At 45.5% G+C, this 23,236-nt stretch overlaps 6 protein-coding genes across 6 annotated transcripts; 4 read left to right on the forward strand and 2 right to left on the reverse strand.

The window, feature by feature from the left end:
* Positions 1-1,588: 1,588 nt before the first annotated feature.
* On the forward strand, positions 1,589-6,115 carry PCOAH_00014330 (Uncharacterized protein; the record flags this gene model as incomplete). The annotated part of the gene is made up of 1 exon (XM_020058242.1): positions 1,589-6,115. The coding sequence occupies one exon, from the start codon at positions 1,589-1,591 to the stop codon at positions 6,113-6,115; it is 4,527 nt and encodes a 1,508-aa protein (XP_019913643.1).
* A 697-nt stretch (positions 6,116-6,812) lies between these two features.
* On the reverse strand, positions 6,813-7,676 carry PCOAH_00014340 (Biotin-[acetyl-CoA-carboxylase] ligase; the record flags this gene model as incomplete). Its single annotated transcript, XM_020058243.1, has 1 exon — positions 6,813-7,676. One exon carries the CDS (start codon positions 7,674-7,676, stop codon positions 6,813-6,815), a length of 864 nt encoding a protein of 287 aa, XP_019913817.1.
* A 1,385-nt stretch (positions 7,677-9,061) lies between these two features.
* On the reverse strand, positions 9,062-10,381 carry PCOAH_00014350 (40S ribosomal protein SA; the record flags this gene model as incomplete). Its single annotated transcript, XM_020058244.1, has 2 exons — positions 9,062-9,790; positions 10,084-10,381. 2 exons carry the CDS (start codon positions 10,147-10,149, stop codon positions 9,062-9,064), a joined length of 795 nt encoding a protein of 264 aa, XP_019913849.1.
* A 3,886-nt stretch (positions 10,382-14,267) lies between these two features.
* PCOAH_00014360 (Uncharacterized protein) lies at positions 14,268-19,202 on the forward strand (the record flags this gene model as incomplete). Its single annotated transcript, XM_020058245.1, has 1 exon — positions 14,268-19,202. The coding sequence occupies one exon, from the start codon at positions 14,268-14,270 to the stop codon at positions 19,200-19,202; it is 4,935 nt and encodes a 1,644-aa protein (XP_019913755.1).
* Positions 19,203-20,261: 1,059 nt separating this feature from the next.
* PCOAH_00014370 (Uncharacterized protein) lies at positions 20,262-20,471 on the forward strand (the record flags this gene model as incomplete). Its single annotated transcript, XM_020058246.1, has 1 exon — positions 20,262-20,471. One exon carries the CDS (start codon positions 20,262-20,264, stop codon positions 20,469-20,471), a length of 210 nt encoding a protein of 69 aa, XP_019913789.1.
* A 924-nt stretch (positions 20,472-21,395) lies between these two features.
* PCOAH_00014380 (Uncharacterized protein) lies at positions 21,396-23,213 on the forward strand (the record flags this gene model as incomplete). The annotated part of the gene is made up of 1 exon (XM_020058247.1): positions 21,396-23,213. The coding sequence occupies one exon, from the start codon at positions 21,396-21,398 to the stop codon at positions 23,211-23,213; it is 1,818 nt and encodes a 605-aa protein (XP_019913692.1).
* Between the last annotated feature and the right edge of the window lie 23 nt (positions 23,214-23,236).

The following is a 23,236-nucleotide window of genomic DNA, read 5'->3' on the forward strand; positions in this document are numbered from 1 at the left end:
CTCTGTGGGAGGATACATTTGAAAAAAAAAAAAAATCATTTTTTCTTCTCAAAAGACATAATTTGCTTGTAGAGGTAGCTGCAATTGCGGCGGTTGCTGCGGTTGTGGCGGGGGGAGGCAGTTCTTTGGTCTCCACCTTCGGCATGGCAAATGAATGATTATTGGTCCATCCGTTTTGTGCTAATGGGACACACATGGCATACGCTCGGGATAGGAGTGAAGTACACGTGATGCGTGATTCACTTATGAGGGCTGCCTCACTGCACCTTTCTAAGGGGAACAACGGGGGGTATACTTTCGACTGACCACGTTACCCTTGTGTGGTCTTTTACAACAAGGTGTTTTTTTTTTTTTTTTTTTAATCTGTTACAAGGAAAGGAATCAAAGCAAGTTAAGTTGCACTTTTTCATTTTTGGCTAATCATAATCTCGTTGCCTTTTTGCAATTTCACCACTTCATCAATTTGCTACTTCGCCAATTTGCCACTTTTTTGTTCTCCCCCCCGTCGGACCATTCTACGCGGGGCGCGCTCCGATGGTGCTGTCATATAAAGTTGAAAAAAAAAAAAAGAGGTGAACATGTGATCATGCAATCTGGTAGGCATACAACCTGTGGAGCAATTGGTGAACAGAACATCATGCCAAGGGGAATTTCTTTTTTCTTTTTTTTTTTCTCCTTACACATGCAAGCAATTCCCTTGTATCCCCCCCGTAGCAACAACATACACGAAAATACAAGCAACGCAATGGTGAGCAAATTTCCCCCTGCATTGGTAATTGAGTGTATAAGTGACAGGCAACCAACCTATGTTTAATTTTCGCGCCACATGAACATGTGTCAAGTGCACAACTGCAGGTCGGCCCGCATAAACGCGCATGCAAGAACAAGTGCCACCTGTGCAACGCCACCCCCAGGAATGGCAACACTTTTTTTTTTTTTTTTTTTTTTTTTATCCCCTGAGAAATTACACCGCACGTGGGGTTATCCTCTGGATGATTTTTTTTTTCCCTCTTAAATTTTCGTGATTCTTTGTGACGCTCCTCTGGGTTCATTCCTACACGTGTGTATTCCACGGGGAAGCATACGAATACATCAACGTCGGCGTGGCTGCAACCACGACCATTGGCATTATTTACCTTTCACCATTCGGTGTGAGTTTTTTTTTTCCATTTCGAATGACGTCACGGTAAGCAGAGAAGTGCGTGAGGCAACAACCTTGCCAGTTGAATTTTCCCTGGTTCGGTTGCCGCATATGTAGAGTGATACCAACCAGGAGGAAACAAAAAACAGTTTCGAGGAAAGATGGGAAAGGACCTTGCAAAAGAGACCTACCTACTGGTACTCACAGGTAAAGTGGCAGATTAAGGCGTGATTTTTTTTTTTTTTTTTTTTTGGGGGGGGTGCCCTAATCTGGTCGGAACTGCCCATTCGTTTAAGTATCCCTGTTTGTGTGACGGGGGGACTCGTTGGTGAGAAAGCGGCCACGCACACAGGTACGTATATATAGGCAGGTACATATAGGTGGTCAAGTATAGGTGGACACCCACGCCAGCACCATCTGCCACTCCTTCGAAGCGCCAAAAGGGAAATGCAGAACAAGTCGAACTGTGAGAAGAACGTACCACTGGAGGAGTTACACTTCGGAGGAGTGCATGGCGAAATGTATACACCTCAGGTAGAGTTTCCCCCAAATCAGTTGGGTGGTGACTCAGAAGACGGTTCAAGCAACCGTGCAAGAACCAACCGAGTAGACGCACTGCAAATGATCAAGACGAATGAGGTAAGTCTGTTCGAATCGCAAAACGATACAATGAGTAACAAGCTGAAGAATCTACACATACTAGGTGACCATGCAGGAGTGGGGGTAACCGAAATGGACAGACCTAATTCAATTGAAGTGACGCAGGATAGAATTGTGAACCCATATCCGGCAGGGGGTATACATAGTAACATTCTGAACTTATACAATGGAGAGTACAGAACGGGTGAACTACCCAGCGGGGTGACTTCACTACAGATGCTGGAGGGAGAGGCCCACGCGGAAGACACACTAGTGCTTAACAAAAGGGATGAACCAATTAACCAACTTGATTCTTGGGGGGATTACAACTTTTTCAATAGTGGCATGCCCCACCAGGGACATATCGAGACGGCCTTCTGTTTAGGAAAAGGAGACACCAATTTCTTTGCGCGTGTCACTGGTAGGGATACGCCTCCGGGGGAGTACCCTATGCGTGACGTCCCTTCCATGGGGATTCCAAACAGAGGTGAAGAAACCACACTTAACAATATACACAAAAGAGAGTGCTCCTTTGATACATGGGAAAGGTCCCCTCCTGATGAGTTCGACATTTGGGGTTACCACTACATCGGTGGGGGGGGTACCCATGTGAAAAGTCCCTTACTGAATGAACGAACCCATTATTACAACGTGAAGTTCGGTGGGGAGGATGAGGACGACATGGGGACAGTCCCAAAAGGGGGATGCTTCTCCACCTTAACAAACAAGTGTGATAGATGTAGCAGTGGAGGGGCACTTCAAGGTGACTGTTCCGAGGAGGGAAGAGAAAAGTTGCTCTCCTTGAACCACTTAAGCAGTTACGAAGATAATCCGATGTTTTATGAGGAGAGGGAGGAAACCCAGATGGGGTTGAATTTGGGTAGGGTGCCAGCTGGACCGATCGAATGCCCAACGGAAACAGTGCAGTACCACAAGGGGGAGGAGCAGCCGGATGACACCATTCTGCTGAACACGGTGAATTACCTCCACGGCGGGGATAAGAACCCGTGTTATGAATACGCACCAGTAGGAGGTAACTACAAGGGAGAACCATTCATTTTACAGTCTCACGTTTCAGAAATGGCAAGCACAGACGGAGCTTCAAAGAACACGTTCGACTTCCCACTTGTTGAAGGCATCCACATGAACGATACGAACCTGTTGAAAAGGAAACAAGAAAGCGTGAAGATGCGTTTGAAGGGGGACCTACATGAGGAGGGTCACGGTGATGATTCCCTACGTATTAGAACAAGTGGATTTCCAAACGAACGACTCAATCGTCTCTGCATTGGAAACCAATTGGACAGTCGTCTCGACGGGGGGGAAGTATCCACAGGAGAGAAGACATTTTGCAGAATCAAAACAGATAGAGGAAGAAACGAGTACCCCCGTGGAGAGAACAAACGTCTTAACCAGAGGGGGGAGGATAAGCTGGGTCTGCAGATATGCGATCTGTTGGGATGCACCCCAAGGATTTCTGCTCTTTACGGGGGAGATGAGGAAACAGGAGGGGAAGACCCGAAAGGAGAGAACCCACAAAGGATGGTGGACCATTTTCCCTTCATCAGAGGAACAAAGAAAGAAGACAGACTACCCCATGCCGATACGTACCAGTTGAATGAATTCCTAATTGTGGACCCCCCCTATTTTATTGGAAATAAGTTGATAAACCCCACAGAGAAGAACCCACGAAAGCTAATCCGCTGTGAAGACATGCACTGGGGAGAGAGTACTTCAGGGAGGGACACACACAATGCACAGACAAAGAGGATAAATGAGAACCAACTCATAAGGGTAGAAAATATGTTTGAGGAGGATACGGTAGATGTGGTTAGAAGTAGCGAAGGGGTGGCAGCTCCTAAACTGATGCTGGGTGATCATAAAGGGGGGGACACACACAACAGGGGGGAACTGAACCGCTTGACGTCAAACCGGAGTGAGGAACATATAATGACCCCTCCCTTTGCCACAAACCATGTGCTGAAGACACACATATTTAGAGATGGTATGTTGTACGATCCCAATGAAGAAGCAACAGTTGGGAAGAGAAGCACCTTCCCTCCGGTCGTTACTTCGGTGGTGCCAAATCGAGAAGGTTGCCTGGCCAGTCTGGTTAGTAGCAACACAAAGCAGTTCCAATGCAAATCTCCAGACCTTTCCATCGATCAGAAAATCAGTACTACACATATAGGTAGGGACGCATCAGGAGGTAACAGAATGGAAAAGGTCCCCTATAAGGAAAGTGGACGTTGCACTGAAGAGGAAGAAAGGGGGATGTTTAAGGACCCTTTTTTATACACTACTAGGGGGGAGAATCCATGGGCATTCCAGCAGAAGGAAGACATTTTTACAAACAACAGAACTGAAATGAACAAAAGCCAGTTGACCTACACGCAGAGGTTATTTGCTAGCCCGTACCGTCATGAAGAAAAGGGGACCCTACAAAATGCGACACTCGGAAATGCCCGCACTGGAGATGATGAACGAAAGGAGAGCCATAGTGACGGTACTGTGTCCCCCTCCCCGGGGGATAAACCATGGGGTAACAATCCTCTGACCCTTTCCCTCCCCATTTCGAAGGCAGACAAAGGTTTACACACTACCTGTAACAACATTATCATGGAAAGGGCGATACCAAGGGCAACCTATGCTAGAAGAACTACAAACGTGGGAGAATCAAGAAACGCACTGAAGGATAGCAATGTGAATTTATTGAAATGTTTTAGGATGAATTTTGAGAGGGGGAGATCTTCCACCGTTGGAAGTGCTCGTCTTGGGGTGGGTGACTACACTAGGATGCGTTCAATTGGTAGGGTCTCTAATAGGAGGACTCCCCTTCGGGGTGACTTCGCCTTGAGGCCAACGGATGGGGACGTTACGCAGAAGAGCAACCTGTTCGAGTCCGTCGATGCGTTCTTCTACAATTTTAAAAAAAGTGGGGGTTCCTCCGGGGGGGAATATGACCAGGTGGAGGGACACACTGTCGGGGGGAATGCTCCTGCGTGTAGTAGCGTGAAAACGACGACTACGAACACGAACTGCACGCAGGGTTGGACGACGCTAAAGGGGGAGGACAACCACCATGCGTGTCTGCACGAAAAAGAAGCGAACAAGGAAGATCAACATTCCCCATTGCATTTCCCCAACGTGGAAGAGGAAAAACTGCCGAAGGAGGAGTTCCCCCCCTTGTACGAAAAAGACGGAGCAGACGCAGAAAAGGAAGAGAAAACCATTCTAACGATTCAGTGGAACATAAAAAAGATTTCTTTACTCTGTTCGAGCGACAACTACTTCGTTGTATCTCCTGAGTACAAAACAGAGACGCTGATCAATGAGTTTTTTATTCTCTTAAACATAAACCAGGACGTTCAAATTTTGGTGGAGAATTCCTTTGACCTTCTTTTCTCCTACACAGGATTCTGTGACATCCTTTTTTCAGTTACCTGTGGAAAGTACCAGAAGAAGTTTTGCTTCTATGACTTTTCCACGATTCCTTGGTTTGGATTCAACAAATGGGGGATTCTAAAAAACTGCATGGAAAACGACAGCATATCTATCACGGTAGACATTCACGACATTCGAAGGAAGGACTCTCTCAGGGACGTCTTCCTCACCAACGTAATAGCTTCCATGAGGAGTAACAATGGAAGTTTTCACTTCAAGGAGGGAACCCCTACTTCGTCTTCCGCAACAGTGGTAGAAGAGAAGAAGCCGTCTTCTTCCTCTATGATCGGCACGCCATCCGCCACAGGTGTTACTAGCTCCTCTTCCTTAGATGCAGGGCGTCACAAATGCTTCTTCCCTCATAGTACACCCAAAATGAGCGACTCCTACAATAAATTGGTCAATCCTAATTTTAAGAGGAGACACACAGGAAGCATGCACACGGCTAGTACGCGCCAAAATACAATCCAATGGCAAAACAGACAAACCAGCGTGAATAATTACAACGGAAAAATCACAAATCAGCAAAACCACAAAACCAACAGGGAGACCAACACAACGCCAACGGTAACGCAAACACACGGGAATAAACTCTACAAAGTGACGAAGAAAAATGTAAACACAGAAAAAACAATTGAAGTATGCTCCCCCTTTGAGCGTAATCATGGAGGGAACTCCGTTCAACCACAGGGGTGTCAGGAAGGGACCCTCCCCAAAGGAACCCCTGGAAGTGGTGCCAATGGATGTGCTAATCAACCCATTGCACAGTTGGAATGTCCACCCCAAATGAAGAAAAAGGAGAACCCCTTCCGAAAGGACCCCCCCCAAGACGCGTCACAAAATAAGGAGCTACCCACTAGAGAGGGTAAATCCGTCCAGGGAGGGGGATAAGATCCCCCCACGATAGAAACGTGCCAACTGGAAGAGCATCTCCAAAAAAATGTTATCACATGATTGGTTCTCCCCTGTTAAAATAAAATTGCTCAATAGGTGACCAATGGAGGTCAGGGCAGGAGCTTCTTTTTTTTTTTTTTTTTTTTTTTTTTCCAACGCAGAAGTTGTGGTGTGCCCCCCTTCCTGTGGATGATCCCCCGATGGGTGCACACACACCTTACAAATGATTGCGTGGCGGAAGCGCCGTCACTGCACCGTTGCCGTTTTGTGACTTTCCCCTCCCTACCAACGCGTACCTCCCTTTCGACCTGTGCCCCCAAGTGATAACCCCTTTAGGCGTGTTGCAAAAATGCACATCCCTGTATAGGTGTATTTTTAAGGGGGGGGACTCTGTGCCTCTTCTTTGATGCCCCAGGTTGTATTGCTTCCTGCGAAGCGAAGGAAACGAACGGATAGTGGACGCCCACTTTGGCTAAAATAAACTACAACACTGTTGTTACTGTTGTAAAAAAGGGAACGTATAAAAATAATGGAAATAATGTAAATAATGGAAAGGATAAATTAGAGCATAATGCATGATGCTTAGTATGGCGCGTGCAGAAGGTGGATTCTTCTGAACGAAGGGGAGGGGACACTTCGCCTATTCCCACGTTTGCATCAAACTTCACGTCCTATTTCACGCCCACTTCGAATCTCATCCCGGGTGACCGTCGAAGAGACGCAGGTGCCCCGTGTTCACGTGGATGAGCTCGTTCTTCCCCCGTAAGAGGAGGAGTGAGCCGTCGTGGAGCAGCCCTTGGAGGCACCCATGAATTAACTCATGATCCGTATCGACCAGAACGTTCCTGTCTTTGTATAGAAGCCTTGGCGTTATGTAATCCAGGAAGGAAGAGAATCCCTCCTCTCTCAGTTTTACCAATACTGCATGCAAATTGTAGATTAACTTTTCCGTGACATCCTCTACTGATGGGATTAAATACAGGCTGTTGAAATCTCGTTGTAGTTCCTTCTGCACAGAAGTGTAGTTGTTACCTAGGAGGTTATTCCTATCCGTTAGGGTTAAGTTGATCCCTATGCCAATCATCACACAGACGTAACGGTTCAGCAACGAAGGGAAGTCATCTAGGTAGTATAAGTTAACAAGACAACCGGCTATTTTTTTTTCGTTCACGAGGACATCATTGATCCATTTGATCTGTGTTACTAAGTGGAAGTGCTCCAACGTTTTGCTCACTGCCACGGTGGAGGTTTGTGCTAGGTACTTGACCTTCTCTATGTCTTCCCTCTTCCACAGAAGAACAAAGGTTGTAAAAATATTTCCCCTTTCCGATAGCCATACTCTGTCTTGCTTCTTCTTCGTGTCTCTCGTCCCGATCCCATTTGTCTGTTCGTTGCAAGTCACCACGATTATGTTTTTTTCGTCTTGTAAAATCCCATTTTGTAGCAGACGCGCCATGTTCCGTTTGCAGTACAGCTGGGTGGAGTCCAGCACGTCGAAGTGCAGACGCAGAGCACCCAGCTCAGGGTAGGACCTTTCGAAAGAGGCTTCGGGGTCCATCGTCCTTCTGGTGGGGATGCTCCGCTCACGGTTGCTTTTTTTTCTATTTAACCGATTCCCCCTCGGTGGAGGTATCTTTCGCTGTAGATTACGAAACCGGTGAACTTCTTCTTATACCCTTTTTTTTTTTTTTCCTTTCTTTGTTAAGAATATTATGTTGCGCTTGCATACAGGTGTGGAAAATTTCTCTGTAAGTAACGTGCCTTCCGGAAAATAACCTCCTTGTGGAACTACGCATGCTTGTCCGCCACGACTCTACATTCTTCCATTTTTACGTGCACATGTTTGTGTACACTTTTTTGGGCTTCCTCGGTTTCGTTTTCTCTGAATTTTCCTGCACGCTGCTTTGCCTACGTGCATGCATGCCTTGTGGCTTTTTTCCCCGCGCGGAAAACAACGGCGTGCAACCACATAGGAAAAAAAAACCACTTGCGATGGAAAATTATTTATTTTACTACATGTTCGCATCGTTATCTTTCTACGTTGCTGTTTTATTATATTTTTATTTTTTTTTGATATAAGGTAAGACTAGCCAAAAGTGGACGAACAAGGGACAAACGAGCGTATCTTAAGTTTACACATTTGTGGTTCCCCAAATGGGGGCAAATAGGGAGGGGACATACCCCTTGTCGTTGTATGCCATTCTTCCTGGGGATCATTCGGCGCGTCTTGTTTGGGTTTATCAACTGGGTGACGTGGAAAGGAGTGCTAGCCATTTTGGAGGATGATTTTTTTGCCCCTTTTTTACCTGACCGGCAAGGTGATTTTTTAAGTGTTATTTTGAAAAGCGCTTTTTTTTTGCCTGAACGGCAAGGTAATTTTCCCCCCGTTGGAAATGAACACTTGGCAGAACGGGTGGGGAGTCAAATGGGAAAGACGCAGCCCAGCAACGTCTCTATAAGGAGAGGAACCATATCTACACAGATCGTGGAAACCACCACATGTCTACTTAATCACCTCCCCGCGATTAATCTACTTGTAGATTTCACATTAACGTATTTTTTTATATCTGTTATACTGCTTTAATGTCCACACATTGGTACATATAAAGTATTTATTTTTATATATGCAGTTAATTAAAAAAAAAAAAAAAAGGAGGCACGCTACACGTGGGGAAAACACAAGGGAATAAAAGGTGGGTAAAAATTATAAGGCACATTAACCGAAAAAATGTGCAGAACGAGGGATAGCACAACTGTGCGTTTGTTATATTCTCGGTTTCAGCGCGCCTTCGTTGAATCTTCATGGCCGTCCGCTATGCGTGACATTCACGTGGATGCACACGCCGGTGTTGTATGGGTGATATTTCCTGGAAGAGTCGTTGGTTATACATACTTGCTCAAACGGGGAAGACCCTGGGATGGGTACCCCCCCTTAGTTGTTTCTTACCATTCTTCCGCTGCAATTGGGTTTTTCCATTCCTCGTTCGCATTGTCATTCCATTCTTCCTTCTTGTTCCACTCTTCATATGGAGCCTCCGTGGCGAATTGGTTCTCAGTCAAGTGAGGAGCTGCGGGGGCCGTTTCTTCTATGGCTAAATTTTTCAGTTCAAATTGTTCGGGGTCTCTCCACAAGAACATATCTACCATGACCTTCCATGGCTTCGACCTTGGCAAGGTTCCCTTGAGGTATAAAACTTCTTGTGCTAGCAGCCAGTACATAAGTGCAATGGATTCCTTTCCTTTATTGTTACAAGGAATAGCAATGTCTACATGCTCTAGGGGAGAATCCGAATCGCACAGAGCAATGACAGGGATGTTTGCATAGGCTGATTCTTTAACCGGTTGTGCATCTGTCCTTGGATCCGTTACAATTAGCAATCTGGGTTCAGTAAACTTCTGGATAATTTGATTCGTCAACATACCAGGGGTCCACCTTCCTGCGATGGCTTGTGCTCCTGTGTATTGAGCGAATTTCAAAACGGCTCTACTTCCAAATGGTCTTGCTGACACTACCACTACATCTGCTGGGTTGTTAATGGCTACGATAATTCTTGCGGCCAGCTGGAGCTTCTCATACGTCTTGGCTAAGTTGAGGATGTGCACGCCGTCCTTCGCCCTGGTGTATACGTACCTCTTCATTTTATTTTCCAGGTTCTTCGTTCCGATGTGGACCTAAATTGGTTGCGGGGGGATACATATGAGGGGTTCCTTGCAACGCGGCTCCGCGTAGAGGTAGCTCAGTTCAGATGCATCTCCGTTGAGATGCACTCGGTTTAGATGCATCTCCGTTCAGAGGGGGCTACGTTATGCAACATACTATGGTGTTGGGGGGGGCGGCGTGACCTAGCCCGTGAGGAGGTACTACCCCCATGCAAGGGCATATACGTTTGCAAAGGCATATACATTTGGAAAGCCACCCCCCTCCGGGAGGCCTGCCCAATTGCATCTCACCATCCAGTGCTTACCTTACAGATGAGCATCTTCGCGATGCTCTCCTCCTTGGGGGACTGCACTTTCTTATTAGTCGACATTTTTTTTTTTCTAAAGTTATACTCGATGGGGACGTAATAAATATCCTAGCCTCGTGTTGTTGCGTTGTTTAAATTGTTCACTTTTACTACGCGTGACAAAAATGGGCTTATGCTCACCTTTCGTGTTTTTTTTTTTTTTTCTTTGTCACTATATAATGAGCGGTAGAATGTTCTTTTCTATAAGGAAGTTCATTCGATACTTTTCATGTATGCTTCTTTTTGCGTAAATCCTGAAGGTTTAAATTTTTTTTTTTTTTTTTTTTTTTTTTTATCTGCAAAAATTGTTATTTGCAATTGCGGCATGGAAAAAAGCCTCGTTCAGCTTATGCGTGGAAAAGCAGAGTGGAGTGAACTCCGTTTTGCATTCCTTCACCTTTATGCGCGGGATGGACTTAAATGGAGGTGGAAGTCACAATTCCGTTTTCAATGCAGTTATTATTTTAACCCTCACGGGGTCACAAAGTGTAATGCGCATATGACGCGTATAGGCATATCATATGTATTATTTTTATATGTATCTGCACTGTGGGGGTGGAAAAAAAATACCATCGGGGACGATCAAGGTTCCGAGGGGAGGGTTTCTTTTTTTCTCACCGTTGGGGTAACCTAACAAATGAGAAAGGGAGAAGTTGCAATATGCTCTCCTCACATGACAAGTAAAAGGAACAGGCCAAAAAAGAAATGCGGCCACACCGTCACCGTTTCCAACGACAATATGGGCAACGGTACGCGCTGTTGTGTATGCGCTTTTGCTTTTCTTAGCAGATGACCCTCCCCCCTCCACATTATCGCAAGCAGGTTAACTTCACAAACGCGTGGTGCGTTAGGCAGGGGCCCATTTTTACCGCATATGTTTTATGTACGCCTTAAATATACAGTACAGCAGAATAACGCAGGGCGTTTTACCTGTGAATCGCGCGTTTTTTTTTTTTTTTTTTTTTTTTCTTCGCGGGGGAATTGAGGGGTGCTCCTTAACCGCGTTGTAAGGTGCTTGTCGTGGGATCCCTGCGCCAATTTTTTCGCATCGTTCTGTGCAGCGCAATGTTTTGCATAAAAAATATTTTACTTTTCCACAGTTTCATTTCCACCGCTCTATTTTCCTCCTGTTTTGTTGCCTCTTTTTTTAACTGCGGAGTTGAGGAACATACATGCTGCTTCTTCACCCCATAATAAAATCCTTTCGCTCTGTGCTACCGCTATTATGTTTGGAGACTCCTCCCCGAACTGGCACATACAGGTTAACCTTTCCGTAGGTGTATATGTTTCCCCTTCCACGCTTCCCTGTTCGCCCTTACCTGTTTGTATAACCAGTTAGGCATTCCTCCGTTAGTTGTTCCCCCCTATGGCAACGTAAAAATGCATTTTCGTCACACCGTAAGTGCGTCAAATGGTATTTAAAAAAAATTCCCCTACAAGGAGCTACCTTTTTCAGAAAGAGGCGACAGACGGGTGGGGTTTAGTCCCCTTTTCCGTATGACCCAAAATGGGAAAAAAAAAAAAAAAAAAAAAAATTCCCCGCGACAACATTCGTGTTTACCATTTGGAGGGTTATAGAAATGCCAAAGTGGATGTGGTGGATTGCAAAAGAGTTCGCTTGTCTGAGGAAATCCCGTTTGGGGTGGTTCGTTTCACGGTGAAGAGGATTCTTAATGGAACGTAGGGCTTCTTCCCCACCGGGAGGAGCAAACTGTTAGGCACGCACCACACTAATGGTTCCCCCCCCAAGGGGCTGTGGAGCAGTAAGCTCATCGCTGTGGTAGCGCAATACGCGCAAAACAAAATTGTCCCAAAATGCTCCCTCACGTGTTTCAACCCCAGTTGTGTAAATCACGTTTACAACTTTTTTCTTCACATTTTCATGTCGAAAAATTGAAAGGGACGCCTTTCCCGCAAGAGGGAATTGCTCATTTGCCTGACCGCGCCACTTCCACACATGTGGGGGAATAAATATGTTGGACAAAAATATGTAAATCGTAACAAGTGAACAGATGAGGTCAAAATGGAAAGGTTTTGTTTCCCCGGGTACGTATACATATGTGTACACATGCATATACATTTTTACCGCGCTGATGTGGTAAAATTTCCCATAAATGTAACACCCGCGTGGCGTAGAGAAGTGTGTCCGGTTTGTTCAAATGGGTTGGCTGGTTGATCGGTTGTCTCCGCAGTAAAAATTAAAAGGACCAGTTGGGACGAATAGGATGCTCCCCTTTATTATGCGCCAAATCCATGCAAAGGTGTCACTGTGGAAAAAAAAAAAAATATTCCACAGGCAGATGTTCAGCACGTACGACATGTGCGCACAGACAGGGGGCATATTTTATGTGCCGCTTTACCTGACTGTTTTGCATTTTTCTTTTTTTTTGCTTTTCCATTTTGCATCTCCCTTCAATTGTTTTTCCCACGAGTTATCCAATTCGTCCTTTATTCAAAAAAATACACACATCAAAAGTTCGACCAACATCTCACGAACCCTACATTTGCGTAAACGCATTTTTGCGTCCTCACATATGAACAACCGCTCACCCCCATCTTTTTACGATTTTCAAACCTGTTAAGATGTCTCACCACGTGGCACGGCAAAAACAGATGGAGTACATTTACTCGCGAAGTTTCCTTAGAAAGGTAGTAACTCGAGCGTTAAGGAAAAGGGGCAAGCTCCCATCCACGGACTGGTTTCCGCCATGCAACGCTAACAAGAAATCCCCCATTTTCCTTTTTGTATGAACAAGTCATATTTTTTTTCTACCTTGCACAGCTAGATCGTTCACACCTTGCTCAAATGTGTGTAAATAGCTATTTTTTTTTTTTTTTTTTTTTTTTTTTTAAATTTGCCTGACTTGGTCATAATTTTTTCTAAAATGTGACCGGTGTGCGCTTTTACTCTTTTTCTGCGCTCCCTTGAGGAACTACCAAATTGCAACGCTTTTGATCTGTTGTAAAGGAGGTTTCCGCTCTACATTGGCGTTTGCATGTCCATTTGTTCTACATACAGTTTATCTTTTTAGTTCCTTCCGACTGGCATTATATGACTGCCTATCGGTCTGTTTCGATCTGCTCCGATGTTCACCTTTCTTTTTTGCCTCTTTACATAACGTGTGCGTTTTTTTTCTCTCAAAAAGGGGGAAGAAAATACTACGCGGTTTAGGAGCTTCTTCGCGCAGTTAGCAAAGGGCGCATATTTATGTAACACATTTTTACGCGCATTTTTGGGTACTTCCTCCTCTTAGCGTATGATTATTTTTGTTTGTTCTGTTTCGTTCTATTTCGCTCTTCTTTTTTTTTTTTTTTTTTGTTCTGTGCCGCTGCGCTTATTGAACATACTGCGCGTATTTTTTCTTGCCACGCTGAGTGCGTACCGTGAGGAGTTTGCACTCGACGTTTGAGGCGGTTTTTAAAGGGAAAAAACACAAAGTGATGATGTGGCAAAAATGAGAAAACATGAAAATTGTTAAATGCTAAAATGTGAAGTGGCAAACTCGCAAAAATTTCCCCCTTTGCACATGCCCGCTCTCCCCACTGTTCACCCAATAGAGCCTAGCATATTTATCCGCGCACAAGTCAGAGGAGGTTCCGCTTAAACCTACGCGACCGTTGAACAGGTACGAGTCGTAAAATAAAAGGAGCCAAGTGCGGGTCGGCCATTTAGCGCTGGTGCTTACCATGTGCATCTCGCCAATGAGAGGTGTGCACTAATTATTTTTGTGAACAACCACTAACGACATCATTTTTTTTTTTTTTTTTTCTTCTTTACCTCAGAAAAAAAAGGGCACCGTTTAGCTCAGGAGTGAAAAAAAAAAAGAAAATTTTATTCTAAGTATTGAGGTCACCTAGTGAAGAACAAATCTGCATTTGATTAGAAGTGCGAAAGGTTAAAAAAAAAAAAAAAAAAACTTCCACAGAAAAGAACGCATTATCTGTGCTGCGCAAACAATGACGTTGTGCAGAAGCGTAGAATAGTTCTTTTCACAAACGACGACGCAGAGGACTGATCTCTCTGTTTCGTGTTAAGGGGCGAATGGAAAAGGGTTGTATGTGCAACTGTGTATGTCAAACGGTACGAACGGTAAGCCAAGTTAATACACCCCTCGTGAATTATATTCCCCACTTGTTAAACCATGAAATCGCTGAAAATTAAAGGGCTTGTGAAGGGGAAGGACGAGGCGTACTACAACCTTGTCACGGTTATAAGCCTGAACGATGAGGAGCTAGACGAGCAAATTATTAAAAGGGAGGAAAGCGTAAAGGCCAATTGGGCAGCCATAAAAAATGCCAAGGAAATTAGCAAAAGTGAGAAAAAGCTGTTTGGTGAAATCATGAGAAATGAAAGAGTCCGTCTAAGGGTAAAGGGAAATATAAAAAAGGTAACACGGAGGAGGGAAGAACTGAGCGAGCATTACCGGGGGGAAGCACTTAATTGTTTTTTGGATGGAAACGTAAGTGGTGACAAGAAATATATGAAAGAAATTTTGAACTACCTGCGTAATGTCCAGGGGGTAAAATTTCACGGAAACGTTGTTAAGAGGGGGAGAAGCACGCGTAGAGACAACGTGGAGGAGGGTGCCCCGAAACGATTGTATGACCAAAGGGATGTTACCCAGCGGGAAAGGTTACTGAGGGGCCGCCTCATATGGCGGGGGGAGGAGCAAAGAAAGCGAGAAAAGGCAAAAAGGGAAGAAGTAAAAGCAGATAATGTAAAAATGGAAGAAGCAAAAATAGGGGTACACCAAACGAACAGCAGCCACGCCGTGAAAGGCAGAAGGGCGAAGCTGCCCCCACTGCGCAAAGTCAAAAACAAGGCCATTCAAAAAAAAAAAGGAAAAAAAAAGAGCATGAGAGCTAGCCAAAACGTAGTCACCGAACCGGGAAGCAATAACAACATAGCGGAAAAGACACTAAGAAGGATCCTCCAGGAAATAAAAATGTCGTTAAAGGAGTTGAAGAAGCCGAGGGTGGTCATCCAATCGTCACAGAAAAAGGTTGATTGTAGGACGAAGAAGCAGGAAGAGAGACACAGCGTTATATACAATTTGAAACAGGACAAATGTGTTGGTCCACCAAGGAACAACTGCCCCGTGAAGAAGAGCCCAAACTATGAACAGCATAAATTGTATTTTAAAGGACTCTTCCAGCATATAAGAGGAGGGAAGAAGGGGTCACTAGTCATGGCTTCTTCATCGAAGGGAAAAATCATCCCAACTGTAAACTGGGCTTCCATCGGGGCGGCTAAAAGTGCAAAGGAAGAGGATCCCCTCTGTGCGGTAGGTGAAGACGATACCATTGACATAACCTGTGAAGATGAGTTCGAAAAGAAAAAATTTGTTCTGAAGGAAAAGATTAAGGACGAGTATAGGAGGAAGAGGAAGGAGTCAAGTATATACAGAAACAGGAACGAAGGGTTCTTTCCACCTGATCTGGTATCTGCCTCGAACGAGAGACGCAGCTCTAAGTATATGTTCGATGAGACAGCCCTCAGCGAAAGCGACCGGGACGATTTGGAGTACCTGGTCAGCGTGAAGGGGAAAAACGCGCGGAGGTACGAGGGTCGCCCTGGGAAGGAGGTACATCCATCGAAGGAACAACCGGAAGGCAAAGAAGCAACGGGCAAGCCAGTACGTAGACCCCCTCTGGAATTTTCCCCTCCGCCAGACAAACAAATTGGAGACAGTCCACCAGGAGGAAACGCCCCGCTTGTAAAAAATGCGAACAAAGAAAGGGCCCAAATGAAACAACAGTTGAATCATCCAACGGAATACAGAACAGAATCATGTGTGAAGGAAACCACTGGAATAGTAACACATGTTGGTACCTCCGTTGTGGGTCCCGTGAAAGATAATGCCGTAGATGGAGGAAACTGCTCTGATGCAAATAATCCAGGAAAAGGTGATGAAAACGACATGGGTAAAAATGCACAAAACGGTCCCCCCCAGATGAACGGAAAGAAAAATCTGGCGGGAATTATGAAGTCCAACGGGATTTTATTGAAGAAGCATCATGGTAGGAAGGACATCCTAAGGGAAAAGAAACTCAAGGATGACGCTCAGAAGGGGGTGAAGGATAAACCGAGTGGTTGTCAGATTGGGGAGGATGGAACGGATAAGGAGGACCCCGCAGTTGTAGGAGAGGAGAAGAAGACAGAGTCTGCATTTTTGGGAAAAAACTCCACACAGGTACCACCTCCTGTGGGGGTAAAGACGGAACATGGAATGCCAAAGGAGAGTACCCCCACGGGGGACGCTTTAAAAGGGAAGAAGATTTCGCCTCCAGTGAGGGCTCCGGGACCGAAGGTGTTTAATAACCCTCCTCGTGGTTTGGTCAGTCAGAACGGGGAAGCCAAGAATGTAGGTGAGTCCGGTTCACCCGTGATGGAGACCTCAGGAATGAGCGAAGAGAGGGAAGAAACGGCAGCTCCAGTGGTAGATAAATTGGCTCCTGTGAAAAAGGATAACACACACAGTGGTGCAAAGGTGGAAGTTGGACGGGTTAACGTAAAGGTGGGTCTACCATTGGAGAAGGTCATCGAAGCGTCCTCAGAGGGGGCACACGTGAAGGAAGCAAACCCGCCTAGCGAAGGAACTGCCTCGATGGAGTTCCCAAAAGGAGGGAGCAAACCGCCAAGCATCAAAGTGGGTGTGAATAAACCAGATGGGAGTGAAGCCGGGATGAGTTCCCCCTCTGGTGAAGCAGCTAAAGAAGAGGTACAAAACGACAGTAAGGGAGAGTCGAAAAAGGATCTGTCACAGGAGGAGGAAAACAAAGTAGACGCAGAGATAGAGAAAGGTAACTCGGCTTCCTCCAACAGTGAGGTGAAGAATGGAGGAGGTAATAAAATAGTGGCCAGCGTGAAGGTCCCGTTAAAGCTGAACAACATGGTGATGAAGAAGGCCCTGCTTGGGAAGATGCTGGCAAAGCGGGTTCCCAAAGGGACTCCACCTGTGGGGGAAAACAAAGAGGGAAAAACAATACAGGAAGGGAAAGACAACAAAGAGGGAGAAGCCAGCGAAAAGAACAAACCGATGGAGAAGGTAATCCCGAAAACCATTCCGAAGAGTAAGGCTGTTATTCCAAAGGTGATTCCCCCGAAAGGCGTCCCGTTAAAGGGTAATGCTATTTTGAAGGCAAAGGTGGGGAAGGTTCCGGTTGCGAAGGGGAGCGTGTCCTTCAAGGGGGAAGCAACAGAAGTGAAGACAGTAGAAGAGAAGGTTGAAGAAGAGAAGGCAGTAGAAGTGAAGGCAGTAGAAGAGAAGGTCGTAGAAGAGAAGGCAGTAGAAGTGAAGGCAGTAGAAGAGAAGGTCATAGAAGAAAAGATCGTAGAAGAAGAGAAGGTTGAGGAAAAAAACGTTGAAGAAGAGAAGGTTGAAGAAGAGAAGGTTGAGGAAAAAAACGTTGAAGAAGAGAAGGTTGAAGAAGAGAAGGTTGAGGAAAAAAACGTTGAAGAAGAGAAGGTTGAAGAAGAGAAGGTTGAAGAAAAAAAGGTTGAAGAAAAAAAGGTTGAAGAAGAAAAGGTCGTTGAAGAAAAGGTCGTAGAAGAGAACGTTGCAGAAGAAAAGGTCATAGAAGAAAAGAGCGTTGCAGAAGGGAATGGAACGACGGAGGAGAAGGTGCCACTGCAAGTAGGCGCACCCACGGTGAAATCCGTACGAAACGTAAAGTATGCAAAAAAGGACGAAGGGGTACCCAAAGGAGAAAACAACTCCAGTGAGAGGGGGTTCATAGAAAATGCAGTGAGGAAAAATATAGAAAGGATGTTAGAGAGGACAGAGAATTCGATAGTGCATGTTAGGGATGAGAAAAATGGAAAACGACCTAGCTTGGCAAAAATTTTGATGGGGGGTCCTAAAGGATTGAATGTAATGAAGAGCAAAAAGGTGAAGGGGGGAACTGTCCTCCCCCAAAGGGAAAACTCCACTGTGAAAGGAACAGGAGACAACGTTGTAATTGGTCCTGGAAGTGATGCTGAATGCGATGTGCCCCCCACCGAGGGGCGAAAAAGATACTCAGTGACGCTAAACAAATTTTCCAAAAAGATTGAAGTAAAGAAGAAGAGCTCTGTAGATGTGGTTGAATTGTTGAATGCGCTGGAGGAGAAATCTGGGGAGGATTCCTCAGTTCGAAGTGGTTTACCAGGTACAGACGATGCAGAGAAGGTGACCCCCCCTAGTGTCACCACCGCTGATGAGTTACCAAAGAGGACGCCGATGGTAAAACCTCTTGTTAAGAAGGACGGGTTGGCAAAATTAACATTCAAAAGAACAGTGGAAAATAAAAAGGCACCACAATTGGGGGAGGAAGATAGGGACAAGCAGGACGGTGAACAGAAGAAGGAAAACCAAGTCGATGAAAAAGGGGAAGGATTACACGGTGAAGAAACGCACAGCGAAGGAGATCAGAAGGAGGAAAAAGGAGAAGATCCCCCTCTGCCCAAAAAGAACGTCGTGAAAATTCCCCTTTTACCACCCAAAATGAAAAATGCACCATTTGGACAGCCGAAGGGGGGCCCAAGCAAAAACAACTTTATGGCAAAACTGCAGATGGTGAAGAATAAGTCTACGATGAAGCAGTTTCCTCTAAAAAAGGTAGCGATGTTCAAGCCGAGTGGCGAGGAGAGTAGTCCTAACGAGAGTGGCAACATCGGGGAGAAAAGCAACCCTGGTGGAAGTGGAAGCACCGGGGAAGGAACTTCTCCAGAGGAGGAACAGAACCCGCAAGTCAAGGCAGAGGAAGATACCACCACCAAGGAGGTAAATTTCCCCCCCATAAGTGAAAAGAACGAAAATGAAGCAAAAGACAATTCAGATAACAGTAGCGAACCCTTGTTCGACACAAAGAAATGCCCAGTGAAAAAAATGCCACCCAAATCGATGGTGAAAATTTTGCCGAAAATTCCCCCCAAAGTTGTTACTCCATTTAGTGGAGTTAAGGACGCAAAACATATGACCAAGGTGAAGCCGCCCTTTTTAAACAAGCTCAAGGCAAAGGCGTTGCCCCCACCAAGCATGCGAAGAGAAGACACAGAGAAGGGATTAAGTGAAGAGGAGAAACCTCTCCCATGAGGACACTCCATAGGAAGATCACTTATGCAATGGCACATTTGGGAATGGGAAAATAAATCCATTCCCGTTTTGTCTGGAAAGGAAAAGTTGTGAAAGGCATGGTCGATTAGTACACATATGTGCACATGTACCGTACGTTGGGTGGGGGAAGGAAAGGAGACAGACACCACCACCCCCATTACATCATGATGATTGTTTTTGTTTTGTTTTTTTTGTTTTTGCTTTAAAATTTTAACTCCACAGGGTCGCCGTGTTGGGCACAAGCAATCCCCACTCACCCCCGGTGCGTCCCCTAATTTGTTCATTCGTTTGTTCTTCCGTTCGCATGATCATGCAAGTGTTGACACATCCACTTGTCCATTCCGTGTATTTGTGCGCCATTTGGTGACGCGCCGGCGGCCGACATTCCTAACATGTCTCACGCACGTTGCGCAAACATGACTCATTTCGGATTATCCGTTTTGTTCCTCCTTCATCAGAGGTGACTTCATTTTTTTTTTTTTTTTTGTTCTCAACCGTTGGTTGAAGAGAAGGAGCAAACCAGCTGTGCATGCATCATTGTTGGGGGGGGTTCGTTAATCAGGCTAACCCTACGCGTGTGTATGTGGGCACACCCCTGAGTTGGTCTTCCGTACAGCCAAAGGGTGAAAAAGCTCATGTGCATGCACGGGTGGAAAAAAAAAAAAAAAAAAAAAAAAAGAGAGCAATTTTTGGATAATTTTTTTGGTAATGTTCTGACTTGTTCAGGCAGAATAGACAATTTTTTTTTTTTTTTTTTTTTTTTTCAAATGGCTATCTGGTAACTGTTCCTACAAAGTGAAGAATTATTTTTCACACAATTTTGATGTTGTCCCACTTGCTCGTCCTTATTTCCGTCTTTATTTCCCCTTTTGAGAACAATCCTGACACCTTGCAACAACCCAGCAGAGGAGCCCTCCACAACGAAAGCCATAAATTGTTGGATCACCTTTTTCAAGCGACACGTCCCCTCGATTAACACGCAACAGGAACATCCTTCCAATCACCTTCCGATAAAATTCACCTCCACCCATAAGCACAATGTACTACAAGGAATATTACACGTACGACGTGGTATACCCCGCGTACTACTCAGGATACGTGTTGTATGAAGTACCAAGAGAGAAGAACATCTTTTGCAGTTTAGCGGAGGCACTATGCAGTTGCTGCTTATTCACAGCAACGGCTGTCACGTCCATTTTTATCGTGTCGGCTGACGCGATGTTAAGGTGTTGTGAAGGCAGAGACTGAGCACGGAAGGTGCCACGTGAATGGGGGAAAATCTTAACCATTGCAGAGGACGCAACTGTGCGATCAAATCGGAAGACAAGTTGGCAGCGTTGCAAAAGTGATGACGAATCTGTTGGATAAAAGTTTAGTAAAACTCGGATTTCATAATATTTAAAAAAAAAAAAATTCTTTAACTTTTTTGAATAGCTTGTATTTCCATCCGTTCATTCCATGTATGCCCCCGTGAAGAGGATGCCATTTTTTTTTTTTTTTTTTTCTGTACACACAATTTAATAACTCAGGTGGGATTCACCTCTGCTTTGCGGTTAAAATGGGAAAAAAAAATGGCATAGAAAATATGTAGTGGATTGGTGTCCCCGGAAATGTGTCTACCTTTTGCGCCTGCTAAAGGGCAATTTTGGATGGACTTTCGAACAGGAACACGTCAGACTCTTCCCGAGCACGTTCGTCCGCAATGGACCAATGTGTAGGGACCCCTAGAGACACGACGAGGGGGTGAACATTTACCGGCAGTCGCCGTGCAAGGGGAAATGCCGCCGTAGTTGATTTGCTTTTCTAAAGGGTGCAAAAAAAAAAAAAAAAAAAAAAAAAAAAAAAGCAAATATACGGTTAGCAGACCAAGTGCGCCGCGTGCCATACACGTGTACCACATCGCGTAACTGCTCTAATTTTTTTTTTTCTTTCTGAATCACCACCTCCCCTGTTTGGCAATTTTCCCCACCTTGGAAAGGGGTTACCCAGAGGGGAAATGCCTCCTGCACACTTATTTCGGACCGGACGCCGTGTCTCCCAAGGGGTGATAAGGGAAACTGTCTCCTAATTGGGAAAGCTGGACAGGTCCTTCCACCCGTTGTCCATCCCAATTGAAGACCTCGGAAAAGGGGCGAATCTATATCTGTGTGATGATAGGGAGAGACAGCCAAAATGGAAGACTGGTCGGACGGGGACTCCGCTAGTGATTCACAGTGGAGCGACTCCCTGACGGGTGACTCCTTGAGCGGGGCGCCCCTGGGTGATGGCTACCCCTCCACGTGGAAATCCATACGCATCAAAAAAGGGGAAGAATTCAAAATTCCCCTGTCATTACACCCGTCTCGACTTCTTTCCAACTTGGGAGGCAAATTTTCCACGTCGAGAAGGGATGCCGAAAGGAGCATTTTCAAATACGTGTGGATGAGCGAAGATGAGCTGGGGGGAGAATCAACTGAAGAGGGGGAGGAAGAAGGACAATACAAGTACGTGTACCAAACGAGGTTCAGCAGACACAGTGTGGTTAGGGCAAATGTTGATGAGTATTCGATAAGGAGGACTGTTCTGCCGGTGCGAGGGGGGAGAAGTGATAAAAAGAATCGAATCGGGGATGACCCCCCAAATGGGACGAAGCTGCACGGACGGAAAATCACACGTGAGTTGAATCCCCAAACGGGTAGAACCTCCCAGTTGGGGATACAGGCGGAAGAAGAACGTGGTAACATCTTGCTGGAAAACGCCTGGAGGGATATTAAACTGGAGGAAGGAGATCCATTTGGTAGAACCCCATTTGGTGGTGACCCCCTCCGCAGTGATCCCTACCTTTGCTACCCCCTACAGTTGTGCAGTAGGGACGAAAAACAACGCAGACGCATCAGCAAGGAGCCGTACAAAGTACTGAGCGCCCCAAACTTGGTAGACGACTTTTATCTGAACTTAGTAGACTGGTCAAGACAAAACGTAATCGCCGTGGGGTTGCACGATAAGTTGTGCGTGTGGAATGAAAACACCTCTAGGGGAGAAGAAGTATTCACCTTAAAAAGGAAAAAAAAGAAGAAAAAAGAGAAAAAAAAAAAAAACACACAGAAGGACAAAAAAAATAAAAAAAGCATAACATCATTAAGGTGGAACTTTTTTGGCAACCACTTAGCTGTTGGGTTGTCAAACGGGGTGGTTCAAATTTGGGATCTGGAAAAAGAAGTGAAGGTGAGAAAGTACAGGAATCATAAACGAAGAGTTGGATCATTGGCATGGTACTACGACACGTTAACCACTGGCAGTAAGGACAACAAGATTGTCTGCTCAGATATCAGATGCAAGGACAGTAGTTACGCACAGCTAATCAGTCACTCTTCGGAAGTCTGTGGTCTTCAATGGAATTATAAAACGAAGCAGTTGGCTTCCGGTTCTAATGACAACTCTGTCTACATATGGGACTGCAGAAAACGTATTCCCCTGTTTCAGCTTACAAAGCATACCGCTGCAGTGAAGGCCATCAGTTGGTCTCCTCATAAATACAACTTGCTTGCTACAGGGGGAGGGTCTGCCGATAAAAAAATATTCTTTTGGGACACCTCCACGGGGGAGTGTCTTCATGAACTGCACACAAGTTCGCAGGTTTCAAACATTTTTTGGAACAAGCATGCAGAGGAGTTTGTGTCTACCCATAGTTACTCACTTGGACAGGTAATACTGTGGAAATACCCGAGGCTGAAAAAAGTGTCCGCCCTCAGTGGGCATGCTCTGCGTGTTCTGTATGGAGCTCTCAGTCCGGATGGAGAATCCATCGTCACGGGTTCGCCCGATGAGACGTTGCGTCTCTGGAGGGTCTTCCCCAGCGGAGGCAGCAACAGTGCTATAATTAACGGTGCAGGGAACTGTGTTGAAAGCTGCCTAGGAAACCGTCTCGGCAATCCTAACAATAGCCACCGCTTGGCATATCACCCACCGTGCCAATTTCCCTTTTCAAACTGTTATGAACAAGTCAGGTAAAACGCCTCTCCACGTTGACAAAA

Source organism: Plasmodium coatneyi, chromosome 6 (genome assembly GCF_001680005.1).
Source record: "Plasmodium coatneyi strain Hackeri chromosome 6, complete sequence".
In the NCBI taxonomy this organism is placed as follows: Eukaryota; Apicomplexa; class Aconoidasida; order Haemosporida; family Plasmodiidae; genus Plasmodium; species Plasmodium coatneyi.